This window comes from Garra rufa, chromosome 24, assembly GCF_049309525.1.
Source record: "Garra rufa chromosome 24, GarRuf1.0, whole genome shotgun sequence".
NCBI lineage: Eukaryota > Metazoa > Chordata > Actinopteri > Cypriniformes > Cyprinidae > Garra > Garra rufa.
Window position 1 is genome coordinate 30,794,587 of NC_133384.1, and position 23,432 is coordinate 30,818,018.

The 23,432-nt window shown below is 32.8% G+C and overlaps 1 protein-coding gene across 1 annotated transcript in view; it reads right to left on the minus strand.

The window, feature by feature from the left end:
- Nucleotides 1-224: 224 nt before the first annotated feature.
- The window catches only part of LOC141300277 (RNA-binding Raly-like protein), an 88,325-nt gene continuing 65,117 nt past the window's right edge, over nt 225-23,432 (minus strand). The window contains exons 3-7 of the mRNA XM_073830597.1: nt 20,074-20,121; nt 19,240-19,418; nt 6,756-6,869; nt 4,047-4,216; nt 225-257 (exon numbers count right to left, since the gene is read on the minus strand). Of these exons, the coding sequence (XP_073686698.1) occupies nt 225-257; nt 4,047-4,216; nt 6,756-6,869; nt 19,240-19,418; nt 20,074-20,121 (544 nt within the window). The remainder of the gene's footprint in view (nt 258-4,046; nt 4,217-6,755; nt 6,870-19,239; nt 19,419-20,073; nt 20,122-23,432) is intronic.

Sequence of the window (23,432 nt, forward strand, 5' to 3'; positions counted from 1 at the left end):
CATGTCTTCTGTTCAATGCAGAGTTGATTTCTTCTCTGGATGTAGAACTGTTAAAAACAGGACTTTATTGTACTTATTGCATTTTGTGATCAATATAATTCATTCAGTCGGCATGAAAATGATTCAGTGAATAAATGCATTTATGAAAGTAAAAAAATATATGTTGTATAAAAGCATTGAAATATATCTATGAAATAAAGTACAGAGGACAAAACAACTTACCTTCAGTTGTCAATATCAGACACGTGATTCTCCATCTGAAATACAAATATAAAAGAAAATTAGTTTAGGAATACAGAAGAGCTCAGCAAAACCTGATTTCTCAAATCAGAAATGCACTTTTATAGACGCAAGCATATATGCCCCATCATTTTAAGGTAAGTGTGTTCAAAAGTCTAAAAATCTGTGTAACTTTAAGGATCGCCACTACCGAACACTTTTTTTCTTAATTAAACACTTTTTTTGGATTCCATAACATAATATGACATCCAGTTTTAGTATCTAAAATTGTCACTACTGAAACAGTCGCGACTAAAACATCTGGTGGCGTTTCGGTAGTCACATCTTTGTTTCGGTAGTGACAATTTTATGGAATAACACCCAAAAAACAATCATGATGTAACATTTGGTGAAGTTTCAATAGTGACATCTTTGGTTTTTTTTTTTTGGTGTTATTCCATAAAATTGTCACTACCGAAACAATATCAACCGAAACATATGGTGAAGTTTTGGAAGTCACATCTTTGTTTTTTGGGTGTTATTCCATAAAATTGTCACTACTAAAACAGTCAAGACTGAAACATTTGGTGAAGTTTCAGTAATGACATCTTTTTTGGGGGGTGTTATTCCATAAAAAAATGGTCACTACTGAAACAGTCAAGACTGAAACATTTGGTGAAGTTTCAGTAATGACATCTTTTTTGGGGGGTGTTATTCCATAAAAAAATGGTCACTACTGAAACAGTCAAGACTGAAACATTTGGTGAAGTTTCGGTAATGACATCTTTTTTTGGGGGGTGTTATTCCATAAAAAAATGGTCACTACTGAAACAGTTACGACTGAAACATTTGGTGAAGTTTTAATAGTGACGACATTGTTTTTTTTTTTTTTTTTTTGTGGTGTTATTCCATAAAATTGTCACTACCGAAACAGTTACGACTGAAACATTTGGTGAAGTTTCGGTAGTGACATCTTTGGTGAAGTTTCAGTAGTAAGTTTTTTGGGTGTTATTCCATAAAATTGTCACTACCGAAACAGTTACGACTGAAACATTTGGTGAAGTTTCGGTAGTGACATCTTTGGTGAAGTTTCAGTAGTAAGTTTTTTGGGTGTTATTCCATAAAAAATGGTCACTACAGTTGCAACCGAACATTTGGTGAAGTTTTGGTAGTGACATCTTAGTTTTTTGGGTGTTATTCCATAAAATTGTCACTACGAAAACAGTCAAGACTGAAACATTTGGTGAAGTTTCGGTAGTGACATCAGTGGTTTTTGGGTGTTATTCTGTTAAATTGTCACTACCGAAACGGTCACGACCAAAACATTTGGTGAAGTTTCGGTAGTGACATCTTTGGTGATGTTTCAATAGTAAGTTTTTTGGGTGTTATTCCATAAAAAATGGTCACTACAGTTGCAACCGAACATTTGGTGAAGTTTTGATAGTGACATCTTAGTTTTTTGGGTGTTATTCCATAAAATTGTCACTACGAAAACAGTCAAGACTGAAACATTTGGTGAAGTTTTGGTAGTGACATCTTTGGTGAAGTTTTGATAGTGACATCAGTGGTTTTTGGGTGTTATTCTGTTAAATTGTCACTACCGAAACAGTTATGACTGAAACATTTGGTGAAGTTTCGGTAGTGACATCTTTGGTGATGTTTCAGTAATACGTTTTTTGGGTGTTATTGCATAAAAAATGGTCACTACAGTTGCAACTGAACATTTGGTGAAGTTTTGGTAGTGACATCTTAGTTTTTTGAGTGTTATTCCATAAAATTGTCACTACGAAAACAGTCAAGACTGAAACATTTGGTGAAGTTTCGGTAGTGACATCTTTGGTGAAGTTTTGATAGTGACATCAGTGGTTTTTGGGTGTTATTCTGTTAAATTGTCACTACCGAAACGGTCACGACCAAAACATTTGGTGAAGTTTCGGTAGTGACATCTTTGGTGATGTTTCAGTAGTGAGTTTTTTGGGTGTTATTCCATAAAAAATGGTCACTACTGAAACAGTTGCGACCGAAACATTTGGTGAAGTTTTGGTAGTGACATCTTAGTTTTTTGGGTGTTATAAAATTGTCACTACTAAAACAGTCAAGACTGAAACATTTGGTGAAGTTTCAGTAGTGACATCTTTGGTGAAGTTTTGATAGTGACATCAGAGGTTTTTGGGTGTTATTCTGTTAAATTGTCACTACCGAAATAGTTATGACTGAAACATTTGGTGAAGTTTCGGTAGTGACATCTTTTTTTTTATTCCATAAAAAAATGGTCACTACTGAAACAGTTGCGACTGAAACATTTGGTGAAGTTTTAATAGTGATGACATTGTTTTTTTTTTTTGTGGTGTTATTCCATAAAATTGTCACTACCGAAACAGTTACGACTGAAACATTTGGTGAAGTTTCGGTAGTGACATCTTTTTTTGGGGGGGTGTTATTCCATAAAAATGGTCACTACTGAAACAGTTGCGACTGAAACATTTGGTGAAGTTTTAATAGTGACGACATTATTATTTTTTATTTATTTTTTTTTTTAGGTATTATTCCATAAAATTGTCACTACCGAACATCTTTGGTGAAGTTTCAGTAGTGAGGTTTTTGGGTGTTATTCCATAAAAAATGGTCACTACTAAAACAGTTACAACCGGTTTAATGCATATTCAAACTAATAAATCCCTAAATTTGAAATCAGTACGATCAACTTTTACGAAGAAAAATTTGATTCAAATTACAAGAAATTTCATAAATCACTTGAAATAGTTAAAAATGTAATTGTTATTGATGTATCTTTAAAAACTTTTAAATAAATTTAGCATGAAGGTGAATGTATAAAAATATATTAAATAAACTGTTAGCACTAACTATTCCTCCACAAGTGATATCTCTGTAAAAGGACTCATTTTTAGACCTATTTAAGACCTATTTAATTATGGCTTTTCAGTGTAGAGAATGATCATTTTATAATTTTATTACAAAAAATCCCCATCTAATAGAGGCACAGTACTTTGCTTGGTATTGGATCAAAAAGAAATAAGGTGTCTATTTAATCTAAGCGTTTTGTGCGCATAGTGCCTCAGGTGGTCCATGAAAACTATATCTGACTCATTCACATCACATCTAAAAGCCCATACTTTCTCAGACGGGCAGATGAACATTAACAAAAGCTGCATAGTATCAGAAAAGCAGATGTGTTCTAATAGCCCAGCCATTCATCTACTAAAAAAAGAGCAGCTCAGGATCTCAAAAGACCTTGAGATTTACTTGCTCAATACTCACATTCGTCATAGTACATAATCAATCCTGTGACCTCAAGTTCCCTTTTGTAGAGTCCAAAATCAGTCCTCTCAAAGATTCTTTTAAAAAGTCTAGCCAATTTTTATCAGTTTTGTTTGGGTATCTACTAAACCCAGCTGTGTTGGAGGTCACGCTCTGACCTGAAATGTCTGTAACACTGTTGGGAATCTTTCCAGCGGGATTTCGCCTCAACATTTCCCTCCAGTTCAACAAACGCAGGAGCTCATTAAAATACAGTCAGCCTGTCTCCTCAGTGGGGAAGCACATCCTAAATCTTAATTTGACTTTGCTGTTGGTCGCAGTGCTGCCGGACCCCGGTGTCTCCAGAGGTTCTGACTCGGTTTTAATTACAGAGCGTGACAGGTGAGGGTTAAGAGAGCAGGAAGCAGCCCAGCGGAACCCTGTCAGCTTCTGCTCTACCAGCCCTGCGTCTCTCGTGTTCGCAACCATGAATAAATCTGCAGAATTAGCTTCAACAGGGCTTTTCAGAGCCATTGCTGGCAGTAAAGGCCCGCGGGGGGCCAGCGTACCAGATCAGTGCTGCCTTCCTCGTCGTAGTCATCCTCGCCACCATCCGTCATTTCTCCCGCCTCCGCGTCCAGCTGTCCTTCTCCTCCTTCCTCTCCGGAGTTGTCTGCCGTCTCTGATATCGACCCCTCGTGCAAAGAGTCACAGTTGTCCTCATATTTCCTATGAGGCTCTGAAAAAACAGAGATTTGTGACTATTATGCTTTATATCACAAATATCAGCCATTACCCTAGAGAAAAATAAATATACTAAACTGTATTTGAAATACATTTATTTCATGTAAAGTACACTACAAATACTTTTGCATATTTATGTACTTATTAAAAAAAAACCTTGCAATTGTACTTTTTGTATACTAAACTGGTATATACAGTATATATACAGTATAATATATAATACAGCTAACTAACAATAAAACAATAAAAACACGATAACATAAAAACATGATTTTTCAAAAACTGAGTTATCCGTTTTTGCAAATAAATTCTTTATATACTGAAGTATATTTGATGTGCTAAAGAGGAACTATCACTAGTATACTTTAGGTACACTTTAAATATCTTGCATTTAAAGAGATATTATTCAAAGTTCATACAAACCTCATAAATAGTGACATTAAAATACATTTTAGGCTTAATATTAAGAAATGTGCTTTGTTCAAAAGTAGTACTCCAAATAAAATTTTACTATAATTTTTTTATTAGTCAGTCTCAAGTGATATGTCAGTAAATATGTTAATAGATTTTAACGATACTTGGTATGAAATAAATGTATTTATTTAAAACACTTTACTTTTTTACTAGGGTACTTATTTGCATAAGTGCAAAATTAAAAAAAATTTCATTAAAAAATGTTTGAAATTTGTCAGTATAAACCCGTTACACTTACTTTTTTTTAAGGAATATGAAAGAAGTTTGAAATTAAAATTTCATGTTTAATTCTTGCTGTTTCTGTTTGTGAAATTTACTAGCAATTTCTGATTGAGTATTGATTGTACATTTTTTTTTTTGCTGATTAAGATTAAATCATAATTTATAATCTATAATCAATGATCTTTATAATAGAATAGCAGACAATTTACAAAAAAATGACAGAAAATCAGTTTTTTAAATGTCTCACTGTTACAATATTTAAATGCTTAGTTTTATGATAAAAACTCTATAGTTTGACATGTAGTATGGTTTTCAAAAAATGTCAAAATCATTTAGGAATTTACGATTTTCTAAAATTCATGATTTTTAGTCCTGTCAGTGTTTATCTTTAAATATTACTAATAATATAAAAATTGTTTACTTTATGAAAATAAGCAAAGATTTCACAGCCAAAAAAAAATAAAATAAAATAAATAAATACAAAAAAAATTTAATAAAAAAAAAAAAACAAAAAAAAAAAAAACATATGAACTCTGACCTGACAGTGGATGTTTTTACAATTTTACTAAAAGGTATTTTATTTGCTAAAAAAAAAAAAAAAAAATCTAAACTAGTTTCAAATGTAGTATGGTATTACTAAAAATATAAAAATTGTTTACTTTATGACAAATAAGCTAAAATTTCACTGCCAAAAATAATTAAATTAAATAATTGATTAATTAAACAAATAAACCCCAACCTGATTTAAAAAAAAAAAAAATTGAAACTATCAATCTAATGACAAAAAGCATTTAGTAGATTGTGTTTTTCTGCAAAATTTTGATCAGGCTGATCATTTAAAGGCCATATCAATTTGCTTTAAAAAAACATGACACAGTATGTTTTATAGGGTTAAGATCAAAGTACATGTACCAAGTACACCAAACGGTAGAAAAGAAAGAAAAATGTTTTTTAAATGTTATTTGTTTTTATTTTCAAACGAGTTTGGATTGTCATGAGGGAGAGCAAATGATGACAGAATTGCAATTTTCTTTTTCTTGTATTTTCTGGACCAAGCACAAACAATAGACCTTAAAGGCTGTATCAGCGATTTCTAGCCTAAAACATAAGTGTCAATTTCAGCTTACCTTTCTTCAGGATCCGCTCGCTGACTGCCCCATAAATTGTCTGTGAAAAAACCGCGTCTCTCTGGTCAGCCTAGGGTCCGAGATATGCCAAAAAAACAATCGGTACTACCAACCTTTCCACACAAAAACAAACAGTGTTCCAACCAATCAGCGTCAGGGATTTGGTGTTGTGGACGTTCGCTCCGCCTCCCTCACATCCCTGCACCAGTAGGAAAGTCCACAACACCAAACCCCTGACGCTGATTGGTTGGAACACTGTTTGGTTATCTGTGGTGTGTTGATAGCGCCGATTGTTTTTTTTGGCATATCTCGGACCCTAGGCTGACCAGAGAGACGCGGTTTTTTCACAGACAATTTATGGGGCAGGCAGCGAGCGGATCGTGATGAAAGGTAAGCTGAAATCGACACTTTATGTTTTAGGCTAGAAATCGCTGATACAACCTTTAAGTTTGACTTGTGAATGTGAGACTAGTGCTATGCCATTCCTCAGTGTGTCTCCTAGATGAAAACAGTGCTCTCATCTACAGCTGAACGTAGCGAAATGGGATTTGCTATAGTAAAACAGTGCAAGATTGCCTGTATAACAGTTCTGACAAATTGGCTGCTGTCTCCTCGCCTGTCACAGAGATGGATAGTGCATATACACTCCCAATATTTCTCTCTGCACAACCGATTTTATTCCTGCTCTCTTATATTTTCTGTTCGTCTCACCGCACTCAGATCTCTGCTGTTTCTCGATCTTCTCCAGGCGGCCCAGAAGAGAGTCGATCTTCATCTTGATCTGAGTCAGTTCACGTTTGATAGTCTGGAGTTGATCGGACTTCACTGCAAGAGAAGAAAATGCAATGAAAACACACGTGAGGCAAGATCTCAGAAGATGACAGCGCATCCATGCTTACATCCTTATATCAGGGGCCTCATTTATAAAACTTTCTTACGCACTGATTTGATCTTAGAGTGTTCGTACGATCAAATCCACGTCAAAGTACAGATTTATAAAAACCGTCTTTGACGTGGAAAAGTACTTATCTCCACGTCAGATTCCAGCTTGGCGTACGACCGTTTCCATGTGGTAATGCCTGGTATTGCAGATAGATCAGCCTCACTATAATTTGATTTCTTGCGCTCCTTTTTACTTGCCATTGTCACAGAGTTTTTGCTTTAGGAATGAGCTCATTTTATATGTTAATTAATTAAGCAGGGGCGTTTCGACGGCGGAACATTCAGCTGCACACAATTCCACGATCATTTGTGATTTATAACCGAATGACTGGCGTACGCATGGATTTCGTGTGTACGTTCGTTTCTCTGAATCGCTCTTACGATCAAATCAGAAAAGTTCTTAGATAAAATCAAGGATGGTTTCTACGCAAGTCTTTATAAATGAGGCCCCAGCACAGATAATTCATATCTGAAGACTCGTTCAGGGCTGCTGGTTCTAAACTAATAGTTCAAAGAATTCCCTGTCCTGCTGTTTTTAATTTAGCTTTATTCCTAATCTCATTCAGACATGCTGGTTGATATCAGCCACTGCAAGTAAGACCGTGTTTCTCCACGTGTTTTCATGGAAACGGCTTTTATCAGTCAATAAAACTTAACAAGACCTGTTTTCAGTGTGATGGAAATTGGAAATACAAACGATCAAGTCTGAAACAGTTTTTCTCGACTCTGGAATGTAATATTAGATTCCTTGGATTATATTACCCTTGAATTCATGAGACGTTTGACTACTGGTCACCCTGAAAGACTTTCCCTGCAAAGAATCCATATCACATGGGATGAAAAGTCTCTGCTCAATGCCTGCTAGCTTAATTCATGCTGTTAATTTCTGTGAATATTCAGTGCTTTAAATATGTCCACTGCTTTTTTTGAATCTGACAGCTGTCAGATTAATCTCCCTCAGATGACTACACCATTGAACGCACACTGAATCCAATAAACACTTAAAATCAGTAGGCCTATCTGGGCAGAGCAGAATGACCTGTAAACAAAAACCCAAATAGGCAAAAAAAAAAAAAAAAAAAAAAAGGGGGTGGCAAACAGTCTCCAACACTGGATCAGTTTAAAAATGTCGAAATGGTTCCTTTCAAAATGACCAAATCAGCCCAAATTTCACCCTCTGTAGATCTGCTTGTATGAATCTTTCTGCGGTTCCATCATTATGCTAGTAGGAGGTGGATGTGAGTCAAGAAATCATTCATTCGAATGATTCACTCATTATTTCATAAACCAAAAAAAAAACATTTTATTAAAACATGTTGAATTATTCATTAACTAAACAACAAAAGTTATCATTTATTCAGGAACTAAACAAGTGACTGAATCATTCAGTCTTTTCAAAAACGTGTTTCATTCAAACGAAAAACCACTTTTTTTCATTCAAGCGATTTGTTTAAAAACTTTAATCAATTTGTGAAACAACATACAGTCAAACTGTCACTAAATGTTTTTTTGTTTTTGTTCAAAAGTACTAATTCCTGCAGGAAATAACAAGTGACTGTCTATACTTTTTTCTGAATGAGTCGTTGAATTAATAATTTTTTTAATTCAAGAGATTAATTGTATTATTTTATTAATTTAAGAGATCAAAACTCAGTTGAATGTTTTAATTATTAAGCCTTTAAATCATTCAATTGATCTGTTCAAAAACATTGTTTCATTCACAAATGAAACAAATGAGTCACTGAATCATTCACTCAAGTGATTTGTTTAAAAATGTGAATTAATTTAAGAAATACCAGACTATTTTTATGCAAGAGATTCATTCAAAAATTCAAGTAACTGTTTTTGTGTTTAAGACTTTGAATCATTTAATTGATCTGTTAAAAAACATTGTTTCATTCACAAGCAAAACAACACTTTTTTTAATGAATCATTGAAATCATTTGTTTCACGTCAAGTTTTTTTTTTAAAGTATTTTTTAATCTTTAATTATTTAATGAATCAATGAATTATTAATTCAAGAGATTCATTCAAAAACTCAAGTGACTGTTTTCGTGTTTAAAGACTTTGAATCATTCAATCGATCTGTTCAAAAACAGTGTTTCATTCACAAGCAAAAAACATTTAAAAAAATGAATCATTGTATCATTCATTCAAGTGATTTGTTTAAAAACGCTAATTTGAGAAATACCAGACTATTTTTATTGTTTATTGAGTCATTGAATGATTCATTCAACCAGTTTGTTCAAAAGCAGTCATTCATGCAGAAACTAAACAAGTTGTTTTGTTATGAATGAGTTCTTAAATCTTTTATTTAATGAATCAATTCATTATTAATTCAAGAGATTCATTCAAAAATTCAAGTGACTGTTTTTGTGTTTAAAACTTTGAATCATTCAATTGATCTGTTCAAAAACATTGTTTCATTCACAAGCAAAACAGCACTTTTTTTAATGAATCATTGAAATCATTTGTTTCAAGTCAAGTGCTTTTTTTAAAGAAGTCCTTGAATCATTAATTTAATTAATCAATGAATTATTAATTCAAGAGATTCATTCAAAAACTCAAGTGACTGTTTTCGTGTTTAAAGACTTTGAATCATTCAATCGATCTGTTCAAAAACAATGTTTCATTCACAAGCAAAAAACATTTTTTTTTAAAAATGAATCATTGTATCATTCATTCAAGTGATTTGTTTAAAAACGGTAATTAATTTGAGAAATACCAGACTATTTTTATTGTTTATTGAGTCACTGAATGATTCATTCAACCAGTTTGTTCAAAAGCAGTCATTCATGCAGAAACTAAACAAGTTGTTTTGTTATGAATGAGTTCTTAAATCTTTTATTTAATGAATCAATTCATTATTAATTCAAGAGATCCATTCAAAAATTCAAGTGACTGTTTTTGTGCTTAAAACTTTGAATCATTAAATTGATCTGTTCAAAAACATTTTTTCATTCACAAGCAAAACAACACTTGTTTTTTTTGAATGAATCATTGAAATCAGTGTTTTTGAATGGATCAAATACCAGGCTATCTTAATTAGAGAGTCATTGAAAGGTTCATTCAACAAAGTTTGTTCAAAAATACTAGTTTATATAAGACCAAAACCAGTGGTCCTTGAATCATTCATATAATAGATCTGTTTGAATTCCTTGATTTATTCATAAACAAAACAAGTAATAATTTACATTCATTTCTTAAATATATTGCTTTAACCAATCTGCTTAAATAAATGTATTCATTCATGAACAAAACAAAAGACTGTCTTATGAGTTAGTCATGGAAACATTCATTCAACTGAATTTGTTTGAATAAAACTCTTTCAGGGGCGCAACAAGTAACCATCTTTATGAAAGAGTTACTTAATAATTCACAAAGCAATGAATCATTCAGGAACTATTTTCATTGACAGAGGCAAAAACTAACCTTGTTTCTAAAATCTACTGCTTTAAAGGTTGTATCAGCGATTTCAAGCCTGAAACATATAGTGTCAAATTCAGCTGACCTTTCTTCACGATCCACTCGCTGCCTGCCCCATAAATTGGCTGTAAAAAAAAAACACCTCTCTGTGGTCAGCCTAGGGTCCGAGATATGCCAAAAAAACAATGGTGTTACCAACCATTCCACAGAAAAACAAACAGTGTTCCAACCAATCAGCGTCAGGGGTTTGGTGTTGTGGACTTTCGCTCTGCCTCCCTCACATCCCTGCACCAGTACAAAAGTCCACAACACCAACCCCCTGACGGTGATTGGTTGGAACACTGTTTGTTTTTCTGTGGAATGGTTGGTAGCACCATTGTTTTTTTGGCATATCTCGGACCCTAGGCTGACCACAGAGACGCGTTTTTTTTTTTACAGCCAATTTATGGGGCAGGCAGCGAGCGGATCGTGAAGAAAGGTCAGCTGAATTTGACACTTTATGTTTCAGCCTAGAATCGCTGATACAACCTTTAATATACTGAACGACACTAGAAAACAAAATTAAGAAAATGCAGTGTGGGCTGAAATGTACCTTCAGCGGCACCTCTTGACACTGAAAATACCTGCTTCTTCATGATAATTGGAGCATATATTGGATACATATAAAGGCTGTATTTCCCAGTATTTTTTTTGAGCCGCTCCTCTCCTTGAGAAAGCTGAAGCTTGTCGTTTTGCTGTCACCGCCTTCAGCCCCGATAACACAGCGTGACCCAGCACTGCTGTCACACCGCTGCCAGCTTTTCCACTACCTCACAAAATGGTGTCACCTGCCATCACCCGCCTGAGGCAGAAAGCTCTGCGTGTGTAGGTGTTTAGTTGACGGAGCATCATATCTACTGAAATTCAATGAACGTGTCTGTGCGCAACCATTCAAATTGCTCCAAAGCTCCAAACACAACACATGTCCAAAAATTGCCTTCAAGCTTTGCAAACGTAAACTCTGAAGGAGTTTTAATCTGGGCAACCTACGAAACACTAGCTGAGCGTCAGTTTGTTTTTGACAGATGACAACGGCTGGTAAAACTTTCTATTTTATCACTTGTTTCAAGCTGTTTGCTTGTGAATCTTTTGGAGGATGTGCGATACACGGTACATAAAAAGCAGTGGATTATGACGCACAACGTGTTGTTTTCCACGATCAGGATTCTAGATTAAAATGTAATGGAAAGTCTAGCGGAGACTGGCGCTAGCTGTCACAAGCTCTATATCTCAGTAACATTTTTATAGTAATTATACAAAGTTTTGTGAATTCTGTCCTTTAAAATAAATTTGAATACCATAATATTACATTTTATTTATTTTTTATTACATTTTTTGAAAGAAATACATTTATTCAGCAAGGATGCATTCAATTGGTCTAAAGTGACAGTAAAGATGTTAATAATGTTATAATTAACATGTTACATTAGATTTCAAGACTTAAAATAAATGTTCTTTTAACTTCTCTTCGACGTTTTATTCATCAAGAAATTCTGAAGAAAAAAAACACGGTTTTCACAGAAACATTAAGCTGTACAACAATTTTCAACACTGATAATAATAAGACATGTTTCTTGAAAGGCAAATCACTATATTAGAATGATTTCTGAAGAATCGTGTGACACTAAAGATGAGTAATGATGTTGAAAATTCAGCTGTGCATCACAGGAACACATTAAAATTTACAATATATTAAAATAAAAGACTGATGTTTTAAATAGCAATAATATTTCACAATTTTAAGGCTGGGCTTTGACACATTTTACGATTCAGTTATATTTTGATTCACAAGCTTGCAGTTTGATTAATTTCAGAATTGATTTAATTCGATATAAATTATTTTGGATATATCACGTACAGTACATAGCAAATTTTCTCAAGGAAAACCTATATTTACTATATTTCCGCTACGAAACATTTTTTTTTTTTTGGAATATATGCTAAACATATTAATGTTCATCATAAAAACTTGATAGATTTATTCAAACAAATTAAATATTGATGAATAATAAAAAACTATAATGAATATGCTATATAGTACATATATTTAGCAAAATGCTCCATTCTAGAGTTCATTTTACTAGTTGACTAATGTGTTTATGGTCATCGAACATGTATTTTTCTGAGGTAAATGTGACTTTTTGTTGACAAGCTGTTATATTGACATCTTTCCACGGTTGAAACACTGAATAAGCAAATAGATGAGACAGAATACGGATTTCAATAAGTTGTATGCTTTCTTTCATACCTTCAGATGTTTATTCATGTTTATTTCATGCTGAAACTAGTTAAAGCAGAGGAGACATGTATAATGTTACATATGATATTCATATTTAAAATAAATGTTCTTTTTAACTTTCTGTTTTACTTTATATTTATCAAAGAATTCAGGAAAAATCTTTTTCACAGAAATATTAAGCTGCACAACAATTTTCAACACTGATAATAATACGAAATGTTTCGTAAAGAGCAAATCAGTATATTAGAATGATTTCTGAAGGATCATGTGACACTAAAGACAAGTAATGATGCTGAAAATTCAGCTTTGGTCACAGGAATAAATTACATTTTAAAATGTATTAAAATAGAAGACTGATATTTTAAATGGCAGTAATATTTCATAATTTTAGGGCTGGGCTTTGACATAAATTTTACAATTCAATTATCATTTGATTCACAAGCTTGCAATTTGATTAGATGGATATATCATGTATAGTACTCAACTATCAACAATAAAGTTTTAATAATAATAAAGTTACAATACTAACTTTACCATTACATTATTAGCCTATATTTCTGCTCCAATTTGTTTTTTTGAAATATAAATATTTAAATTTGTCATAAAAACTTAATATTGAAAAATAGTAAAAAAAAAAAAAAAATTACAATGAATAAGTTACATGGTGCATATATTTATCAAAATGCTTCTCTCTAGAGTTTCTCTCATTTTACTAGCTGACTAATGGTCACCGAAAATGTTTTTTCTGAGGTAAATCTGACGTTTTTTGTTTACAAGCTGTTATATTGACATCTTTCCGCAGTTGAAACACTGATTAAGCGATTAAATGAGACAGGATACGGATTTCGGCAGGTTGAATGCTTTCTTTTAACATACCTTCGGATGTTTATTCATGTTTATTTTGTGCCAAACTGGTTAAAGCAGAGGAGACGATCAGTTTCCACATTAAACAGCGCTAAAACGGTATTTATTGTTTGAATACTGTAATAAAATGGACCGAATTTGAAATCGGAGAATTTGTTTCATATAAAAAGTAACAAAGCACCAAGCTTATTTTGATTTAATGGATGGGAGGTGTGCTACAAGGTTCCATTTATTATCTGAAAACAGACTAATCGATTCTTGAGATCTAAGAATCAATGTTGTTTCATAAAAATGAGAATTGATTAAAATCAAGAAATCAATATATATTTATTTAAGCCCTACATAATATTACTGTTTTTACTGTATTTTTGCTTAAATAAATGCAGTCTTGGTGACCATAACAGACTTTTAAAATTGATTCCAATACCATAATGTCATATTTTATATATTTATTTATTTTTTTAAATGAAATACATACTTTTATTCAGCAAGGATGCATTAAATTGACCTAAAGTCACAGTAAAGACGTATAATGTTACGTGAGATTTCGAGACTAAAAATAAATGTTCTTTTTTAACTTTCTATTTTACTTTATATTTATACAAAAAAATATAAAGAACAATTTATCCTCTAAAAAATAAATTATCATGAAATATTAAGCTGGCACAACAAATTTCAACACTGATAATAAGAAATGCTTCTTAAAGAGCAAATTTGCATATTCTGAACAAAGTTTTGATAATAATAAAGTGACAATACTAGACTAGGCTAGGCTAGACTAATCGATTCCTGGGATTTAAGAAACAATATTGTTTCATATATATTTTTCCAAGCCCTACACAATATTACTGTTTTAACTGTATTTTTGATCAAATAAATTCAGTTTAAAATGGTGAGTTTAAAAGACTTTGAAAACATTTTAAAAAAATTGTACCCTGAAAAATATTCAGTGTACTTGTTTTTTCATTATTCTGAGATTACCTTTTTGCCAGCAGTTTATTTTAAATGATGTGACAAATTAAAAAGTCCAAATATTCCATGCAGGCTCACTGTATTAATATGAGGCTACAAAAGCTTCATGCATAATAGAATTAGCAAAATCCTGTTTAAAATATTGAGATGGAATACAGCACGTGACAGCGCAAGTCAAATTCCCAAAATTATTACACAGACAAAGGCAAATAAAACAGTTTTTGCTATTCATGTCACTCTAGTTTGTGGCTGACCTCTATTTGGGACACAAATTGCAGTCGCCGTGTTTTCAGATCTCCTCTACTACATAGCAATCACTGTGTTTCTGGTGGCAATGAAAAACATCACCTTTCTGATCGTAAACTGCATTTTCATCAGCAAAACATGAAGTAGTTTCAAAGTAAACTTTACGAACCAAATTAAATGCTATATTGGTGTGGTATAAAGCTCCAGCTTGTGCTGTGAAGAGAAGGGAGAACTCCAGTGAAATGCAGATTAAGGTAAACAGTGCCACTTTTGTGTACATGCCATGGATATTTTTGCTGGTGAATTGCACTGATATAAGAAAAGCCCCCGGAGAGGCCACAGCACTACAGCTAAGAGCATTAGTGTCATGCACCACGGCTAATCTCGACTTCTGAGCTCCGCGCTCGGAGGAGACGGCGGGACGCTGACAGATGCTGTGAAAGCTGCTACTTGTGGGTTAGAGATAAAATCTGAATTAGTGTTATGAATTCTAATTTACAAACACAGCCGCATGACGTTCTGTCTTGCCGCTTGGCTCGGGTCCCAGTCGGAATTAAAGGAGCATTTTAGACGGCCGTGAGTCTCAGAATGCTCTGTGGTTACCAAAATCAATATGTTCTTGATTTTTTTCTCCCATGAAATATAAAAGTCTCTTTTTTACTCAGTGTAACCTGTAAGAGAGAGCTACTGACCGACATGTTTCGACTGTGCCAGACAATAAACCAGTTGGCAGGGAGGAATAAAGCTCATGGACTTCATACAGTGTGCCAAAGACTGTGCCAAAGCCAGAGTTCTAAAACATTCACTGTATTTAGGGTTGCATCGATCCGATACTCTGGATCGGTATCGACGCCGATCCAAGCTTTTTGAATGGATCGGATATCGGTGATGCGTGACCGATCCAAATTCGATACCGTTACCAGAGTTTGATTAAATAAATATCAAAAAATAATAGTCTACTGTAAAAACTATAATAATTCATACAAGAACACAATTATTTTAAAACATTGCCTTAAAAATAAAATACATTTAAAATCCGTTGCGCTGCTTACACAACCACATGTGACGTGAGTGTGAGAGGCGAGTTCAGAGGGAACTTTTACATGCAAAGTCTACCTCAGCGCGGTAAACATGTCCCTGATTTGGAAATATTTTACTCTTGATAGAGCAGCTAGTAGCACTGTAGATTGTAATATTTGCAAGCATCACGCAAAAGAACACAAGGACTTCGCGAACCGAGTGACAGCTTTTAATACTTTCTTTGTAAATACTTTGTATATGAGATATTGTTTAATACAGCAGTTAAATAAATAAGAAATTATTATTAAATGACTTGCACTGTCTGACTATAACACTATTGCCTTATTTTGCTCTATTTCGTTGTCAAAAGTAATCTGAAACAAGTCACAACTGAGCCGCTGCGCATCTCCATTCAAACCCAGCGGTGTTTCGTTTATGAATGAACGTGCGTTTTTAAACGAATCTAGTGAAATGATTCAATTTCCCATTCAAACAGAGAGTCACTTGCTTTATTCCTGAATGAACCATCCGTTCGAACGAATCAAATGAATGAAATGATTCAGTAATTAAATCAGTGACTTGCCGCCATCTGCTGGTAGATCTGTTCAGTTATTTATATCTGTAATATTTCTGTTTTCAAAATGTTATTTTTAAAACATTAATCTTAATATGAATTTATGAATTTGATTGCACTCATGCATGTATCACTTAGTTTTTCCCCCTTTTTTATCCAACAATGTGCAAGCAGATTTGGTATTTCTTTCTTTACCTAAAACAAATAAATCTTAATGACAAAGTGAATTGTATACATTCTTTAGTTTTGAAGGTAAAATACCCCCACTGATATCGGCCTGGTATCGGTATCGGGCGATACTCAGAATTTTTGGTATCGGATCGGATCGGTTTTGAAAAAATGGTATCGTTGCATCCCTAACTGTATTATTAAGTTTTTTTGCAGGAAAAGTATAAAAACACAAGAATGTCATTGCATTACACACCAAAATACCAAGTCAAGTGGCATTTATGATTTTTTTTCCCCAAGTGGCATTTGCAATCTTCAGTCAAGTTGAATTTAGTTTTAATAAATTCATTACTATTAATATACAGTTGAAATCAAAAATTTACATACACCTTGTGGAATATGCAAAATGTTCATTATTTTACCAAAGTAAGAGGTATCATGCAAAATGCATGTTATTTTTTTTATTTAGTACTGACCTGAATACGATATTTCACATATAGTCCATGAGAGAAAATAATAGCTGAATTTATAAAAATGACCCCATTCAAAATATACATACACTTGATTCTTAATACTGTGTTGTTACCTGAATGAACCATGGCTGTTTCTTGTGTTTAGTGACAGTTGTTCATGAGTTCCTTGTTTGTCCTTAACAGTTAAACTGACACCAGTTCTTCAGAAAAATCCTTCAGGTCCCACAAAGTCTTTGGTTTTTCAGCATTTTTGTGTATTTGAATGCTTTCCAACAATGACTGTATGGTTTTGAGTTTCATCTTTTCACACTGAGGACAACCAAGGGACTCATATGCAACTATTATGATATTACTATAGTGCTACTATTACTATAACGCTCGCTGATGCTTCAGAAGGAAAAACAATGCATTAAGAGCCCGGGGTGAAAACTTTTGGAATTTGAAGATCAGGGTAAAAATTTAACTTATTTTGTCTTCTGGGAAACATATGAGTATCTTCTGCAGCTTCTGAAGGGCAGTACTAAATGAAAAGAAAATATTATATTTAGGCAAAATAAGAAAAATGTACACATCTTCATTGTGTTCAAAAGTTTTCACCCCCCACTCATAATGCATCGTTTTTCCTTCTGGAGCATCCGTGAGCATTTACATCTTTTGTAACATTTGCGTACAAGTCCATCATTGGTCCTCAGTGTGAAAAGACGGATCTCAAAATCATACAGTGATTGTTGAAAAGGGTTCAAATACACAAAAATGCTGAAAAATGAAAGAATTTGTGGGACCTGAAAGATTTTTCTAAAGAACAGTGGACAGTTTAACTGCATTTTCTATGATCCTTCTTATTTTGGTAAAATAATTAACATTTTGCAGATCAATTGTAATTTATATTATATCGAAATATTTTACATATAAATCTAATTAATATATACATGTATGTGTGTGTATTTATACATGTGACCCTGGACCACAAAACCAGTCATAATGTTAAATTTTACAAAACTGAGATGTATGCATAATATGAAAGTTCAATTAATAAGCTTTCTATTGATGTATGGTTTGTTAGGATCGGACAATATTTGGCCAAGATACATCTATTTGAAAATCTGGAATCTGAGGGTGCAAAAAAATCAAAATACTGAGAAAATCACCTTTAAAGTTGTCCAAATTAAGTTCTTAACAATGCATATTTCTAATCAAAAATTTTATTTTTAAATATTTATAGTAGGAATTTTACAAAAAATCTTCTTGGAACATGATCTTTACTTAATTTCCTAATGATTTTTGGCATAAAAGAAAAATCAATAATTTTAACCCATACAATGTATTTTTGGCTATTGCTACAAATATACCCCAGCGACTTAAGACTGGTTTTGTGGTCCAGGGTCACATATACATTATAAATATACACAGTACACACAAATAAACTTTTATTTTGAATCGATTAATCGTGACTAATTGTTTAATTATTATATTGAGTATTGTAGATTTGCAGTGAGTTAATTGTATTTTCTGTGCTTTTTAATGCACTTTAAGAAAACTGAATAGCTTGTTTTGGTATAGTAAGCTTGAAATAGTGTTTGTTTATAACTGCATGTACTCATATATTGGTTTCTGTGCTTTCAGACAGTCTGAGAGGAGAACAGGACAGAGTGTACTATTGTGAAGAGAGAAGAGCAACATGTCTGCGAGAAATCGACCCGTCATATATTTGCACTACAATAATAAACACAGAGAAAGTACTGAATAATTTCTTCAAAAAAGATATAAATGCAATGATGTGTTTACTAAATAAAATAATTAAAGAAATTGCAGTTAAAGGGATAGTTCAGACAAAAATGAAAATTCAGTCATTAATTACTCACCCTCATGTCGTTCCAAAGCTAAGGGAACTTTGTTCATCTTCAGAACACAATTTAAGATATTTTTAATAAAACTATCTTGAACCACTGATGTCACATGGACCATTTTAACAATGTCCTTACTACATTTCTGTGCCTTGACCATGCTAAGACCCTTGCTGTCTATGAAGGGTCACAAAGCTTAAAAATATCTTAAGGTCTTAATGGTTTGGAATGACATGAGGGTGAGTAATTAATTACAGAATTTTCATTTTCGGGTGAACTAAACCTTCAAAAATGTTATTCAATAGACAGCGAGCTATTTTGTGAACTTATTTTGAATTTGAAGGTTTCTTCATATTTGGATGTCGGTGTGATATTTAAAATGGCTTACATTTCAACCCAGAGGAGAAGGACGACGATGATGACGGGGGTCTTGAAGAAGAAGAGGAGGATGTTTTAATAGGGAACGAACTCTTCCCGCGTCGAGTGGATGGAAGCACCACTCGCGAGCGTTTCAGAGGAATCACTGCCCTCGGTGGAGGAGCCACCCGTCCGTGATAGTCAAAGAGCCTAACCGGATAAAAAGAACCAAAGAAGATGCGCAGAGTTTAAAACAGGCATCAAAACATCATTAACACTCAAAACCAGGCTTTTGATTCTGAATTATATGGCTTTCTAAAGGTTTTTCACTCCTAAAAACATTTCTGACTCCTGGTTTTTGGTTTCCCTGCAATTAGCGGAGCCACTTTTAAAATTCGTCATGACGGCAGGCGAATTTTTCAAAAGGGTTTACAGAAAAGAAAGGAGGTACAAGAAAATGTCAAACAAAGGCGCATGCCCTTGCTCTCGCATCAATCTCTCCTGGATATTCACAGCTCTCCACCCAGTTGACATTTACTAAATGTCTCCGCTAATAAAAGATGAGATCATAAGAAGGAAATGAGTGAAATAGAAATGAAAGACTCAAAGCTTAGGAATTTTTCTCCACAATATCTGCTTTCTCTCAAATTCTTTTCAAGGATGAACTGTAGGTGTTTAAAATAAATAAATCTAATCTAAGCTAATGTCACATTTAATTATGTCCATAGATCATCTTTTCATCATGACATTTGGCAAAGCTTAAAATAATACACGCTATTTGAAACCGTGAAAGATCATGCACAAACAACTGATGAAGGACTCGAAATGTGTGCAATCAGATGAAGGGTAATAAATGCATACATACCTATTGTAGAAATCATCCCTGTAGTAATCATAATCAAATTCATAACCACTGAAAAAGACAAAACAAAGGCAGGATGTGATGGAGGGCAAATTATCCTCTTGATCTAGATTTAGATTTTCAGCTCAGTTAATCTGACAGAAAGATTTTACACTTTGAAGACTAATCAATTTATACCTGAGATTTAAATGTGTTAAGAAACTAATCAAGCGTGTGCGACTCAAATAATTTGACAACAATGCCATCCATCTACGCCTTATTTAAACACCCTGCTGACAGTCAAATCAATAATATCTTCAGCCAACAGACGGCATGCAGAGCTCCCATAAACACAGTTGCAGCAGCAATCAAAGCAGCTTAGTTTATTAATTACAATGAGAAGCCTCCTGGAGTTAGACTTTGGCTTGTTTTAGATCCTGACAGTGAGATAGACACTTTCCAGTTTGTGTGTGACCCCTACTTGGATTTCAACTAGTAAACTTTGTGTGAACCCTTTAGAGCACCAGCAGCACCAAACATCTCTTCAGAAGACTTATAATGTCAACCGACAAGATAAGCAACAGGGATGCATCTTCAGTCAGTTTTATTTCATGTACAATGGAACGGAATAGAAAATGAATGAAAATGCTATTTTGAATCTTTACAGCTTATATTTTTTGCATGGGAATCTGAGCCATAAATTGAACTGAAAATGAATTTTAAAATGTTTTAACTGATCAGAATAAAATATAATAATCACATTTTGTAGCATGATTTTTAAAATGTTACGAAGAGGAGCTTAAAAGGATTTCAAATGGAAAGCTTGAAATAGTGTTGAATCTTATATTCAGGGCTGTCACTAATGATTATTTTGGTAATTTAGTAATAGGTCGATTATTCTGATGATGAATCGAGTAATTGGATCATTTTTTCAAGCTTTCCATTAATATGGTATGTTAGATTCAACTATTTGAAATAGGGTTGCAAAAAATCGAAATTTTAAGAAAATCTCCTTTAAAGATGTGCAAAATAAGTTCTTAGCAATGCATATTACTAATAAAAAATTAAGTTTAGTGAGCTTGAGTGTTTTTTTTTTTTTTTTTTGTCTAGCATTAGTTTTTGTGATATTGACACTGGTGAAAAGAATTATTAAATTTCTATGGTATCAAAAATTGTTATTTAAAGTAAAATTAACTACATTGTAAGATATATCGTTGCCTTGAAATAAAATTACTCATATCATGACATAAGATTTCAGTCATATCGCCTACCCTTAATATTATATATCCAACAATATATATTGCATTATTTGCTTTTTATCCTTAAATACCTCTTTTGCACAATATCATGTACAGTCATTATGTAAAGTATTTTTTTAGTCATATGTATAGTCAACTATTCATAGTTTGTATAGCTACTGTATGTATAGTTATTCATAATTAGATTACCGCTTTTAGAAAGTTAGATATATATGTGTTTAAAAATTGTTACATCTAATGATTATTTTGGTAATCGAGTAATCGGACGATTATTCTTACGATTAATCGAGAAAATAGATCATTTTTTCAAGCTTTCCATTCATATGGTTTGTTAGGATAGGACAATATTTGGCAGAGATACAACTATTTGAAAATCTGGAATCTGAGGGTTGCAAAAAAATCGAAATATTGAGAAAATCACCTTTAAAGTTGTCCAAAAGAAGTTCTTAGCAATGCATATTACTAATCAAAAATTAAGTTTAGTGAGCTTGAGTTTTTTTTGTCTAGTATTAGTTTTTATGATATTGACACTGGTGACAAGAAATTTCTATGGTATCAAAAATTGTGACCTTGTTTTAAAGTATAAAAATAACTATATTGTGATATAAATTTTGAAAACCATGAAATAAAATGACTCATATCACGATATAAGATTTTAGTCATATTGCCCACCCTTAATATTATAAATCCAACAATATATATTGCATTATTTGCTTCTTAACCTTAAATAACTCTTTTGCACAATATCATGTACAGTCATTATGTAAAGTACTGTACTTGTCCTTACATAATTCTTAATAATTCATAACTATTCATAGTACTGTATGTATAGTTATTGTATGTATAGTTATTCATGATTAGATTACAGCTTTTAGTAAGTTAGATATGTGTGTGTTTAAAAATGTTATGTCTAATGATTATTTTAGTAATCGAGTAATCGGATGATTATTCTGGCAATTAATCGAGTAACTGGATATTTGATTTCAAGTTTTCCGTTGATATGGTTTGTTAGGATAGGACAATGTTTGGCAGAGATACAACAATTTGAAAATCTGAGGTTGCAAAAAATCTAAATATTGAGAAAGCCGCCTTTAAAGTTGTCCAAAATAAGTTCTTAGCAATGCATATTACTAATCAAAAATCAAATCAAAAGTTTAGTGAGCTTGAGTTTTTTTTTTTTTAGTCTAGTATAAGTTTTTGTGATAATTTAAATTAATTTAATTTTGGTAATCGAGTAATCGGACGATTATTCTGGCGATTAATCGAGTAATTGGGTCATTTTTTCAAGCTTTCTATTGATATGGTTTGTTAGGATAGGACTATATTTGTCAGAGATACAACTATTTGAAAATCTGGAATCTAAGGGTGCAAAATAATCAAAATATTGATAAAATTGCCTTTAAAGTTGTCCAAATTAAGTTCTGAGAAATGCTTATTAATAATCAAAAATTGAGTGAGCTTGAGGTTCTTAGTCTAGTATTAGGTTCAAAAAGAAATGATTGATTCAGTCAGTGTGGAAGAACTTGACTGATTTGCAGAAAGCAAAGTCCTAATCTTAGCTGAACACCTCTGGTGTGACTTTAAATGCAGTCCTTGAACCACAAACCACAAACAATTAATGTATTTAGAAATTGTATTTCCATCTCTGCTGTTGCTATTAAATTAGAAGAACACAATCTTCTAGGATATCATGATATGCCTAAGCATTAGGATTTGTACCCATGGGAAGAATTACTACAGTAGTACAACCAGTTCATTAGAACGGGGTGTCCCAATACTGTTGGCAATCGCCTTTAAAGTTGTCCGAAAGAAGTTCTGAGAAATACTTATTACTAATCATAAATTAAGTTTTGATATATTTACAGTAGGAAATTCACATCTTTACTTAATATCCCAATGATTTTTGCCATAAAAGAAAAATCGATTATTTTGACCCATACAATGTATTTTTGGCTATTGCTACAAATAAACCCAAACTGCTTAAGACTACTTTTATGTCTTTTTTTTTTGTGTGTGTTATAGTCTAGCTGAGCATCCTGGCAGGTCAAACTGAAGATGTGATGCTCTCTGGTGTTATTTTTGTAAATGATTAAAACAACAACAAACTGAGTCTCACAAGAATCA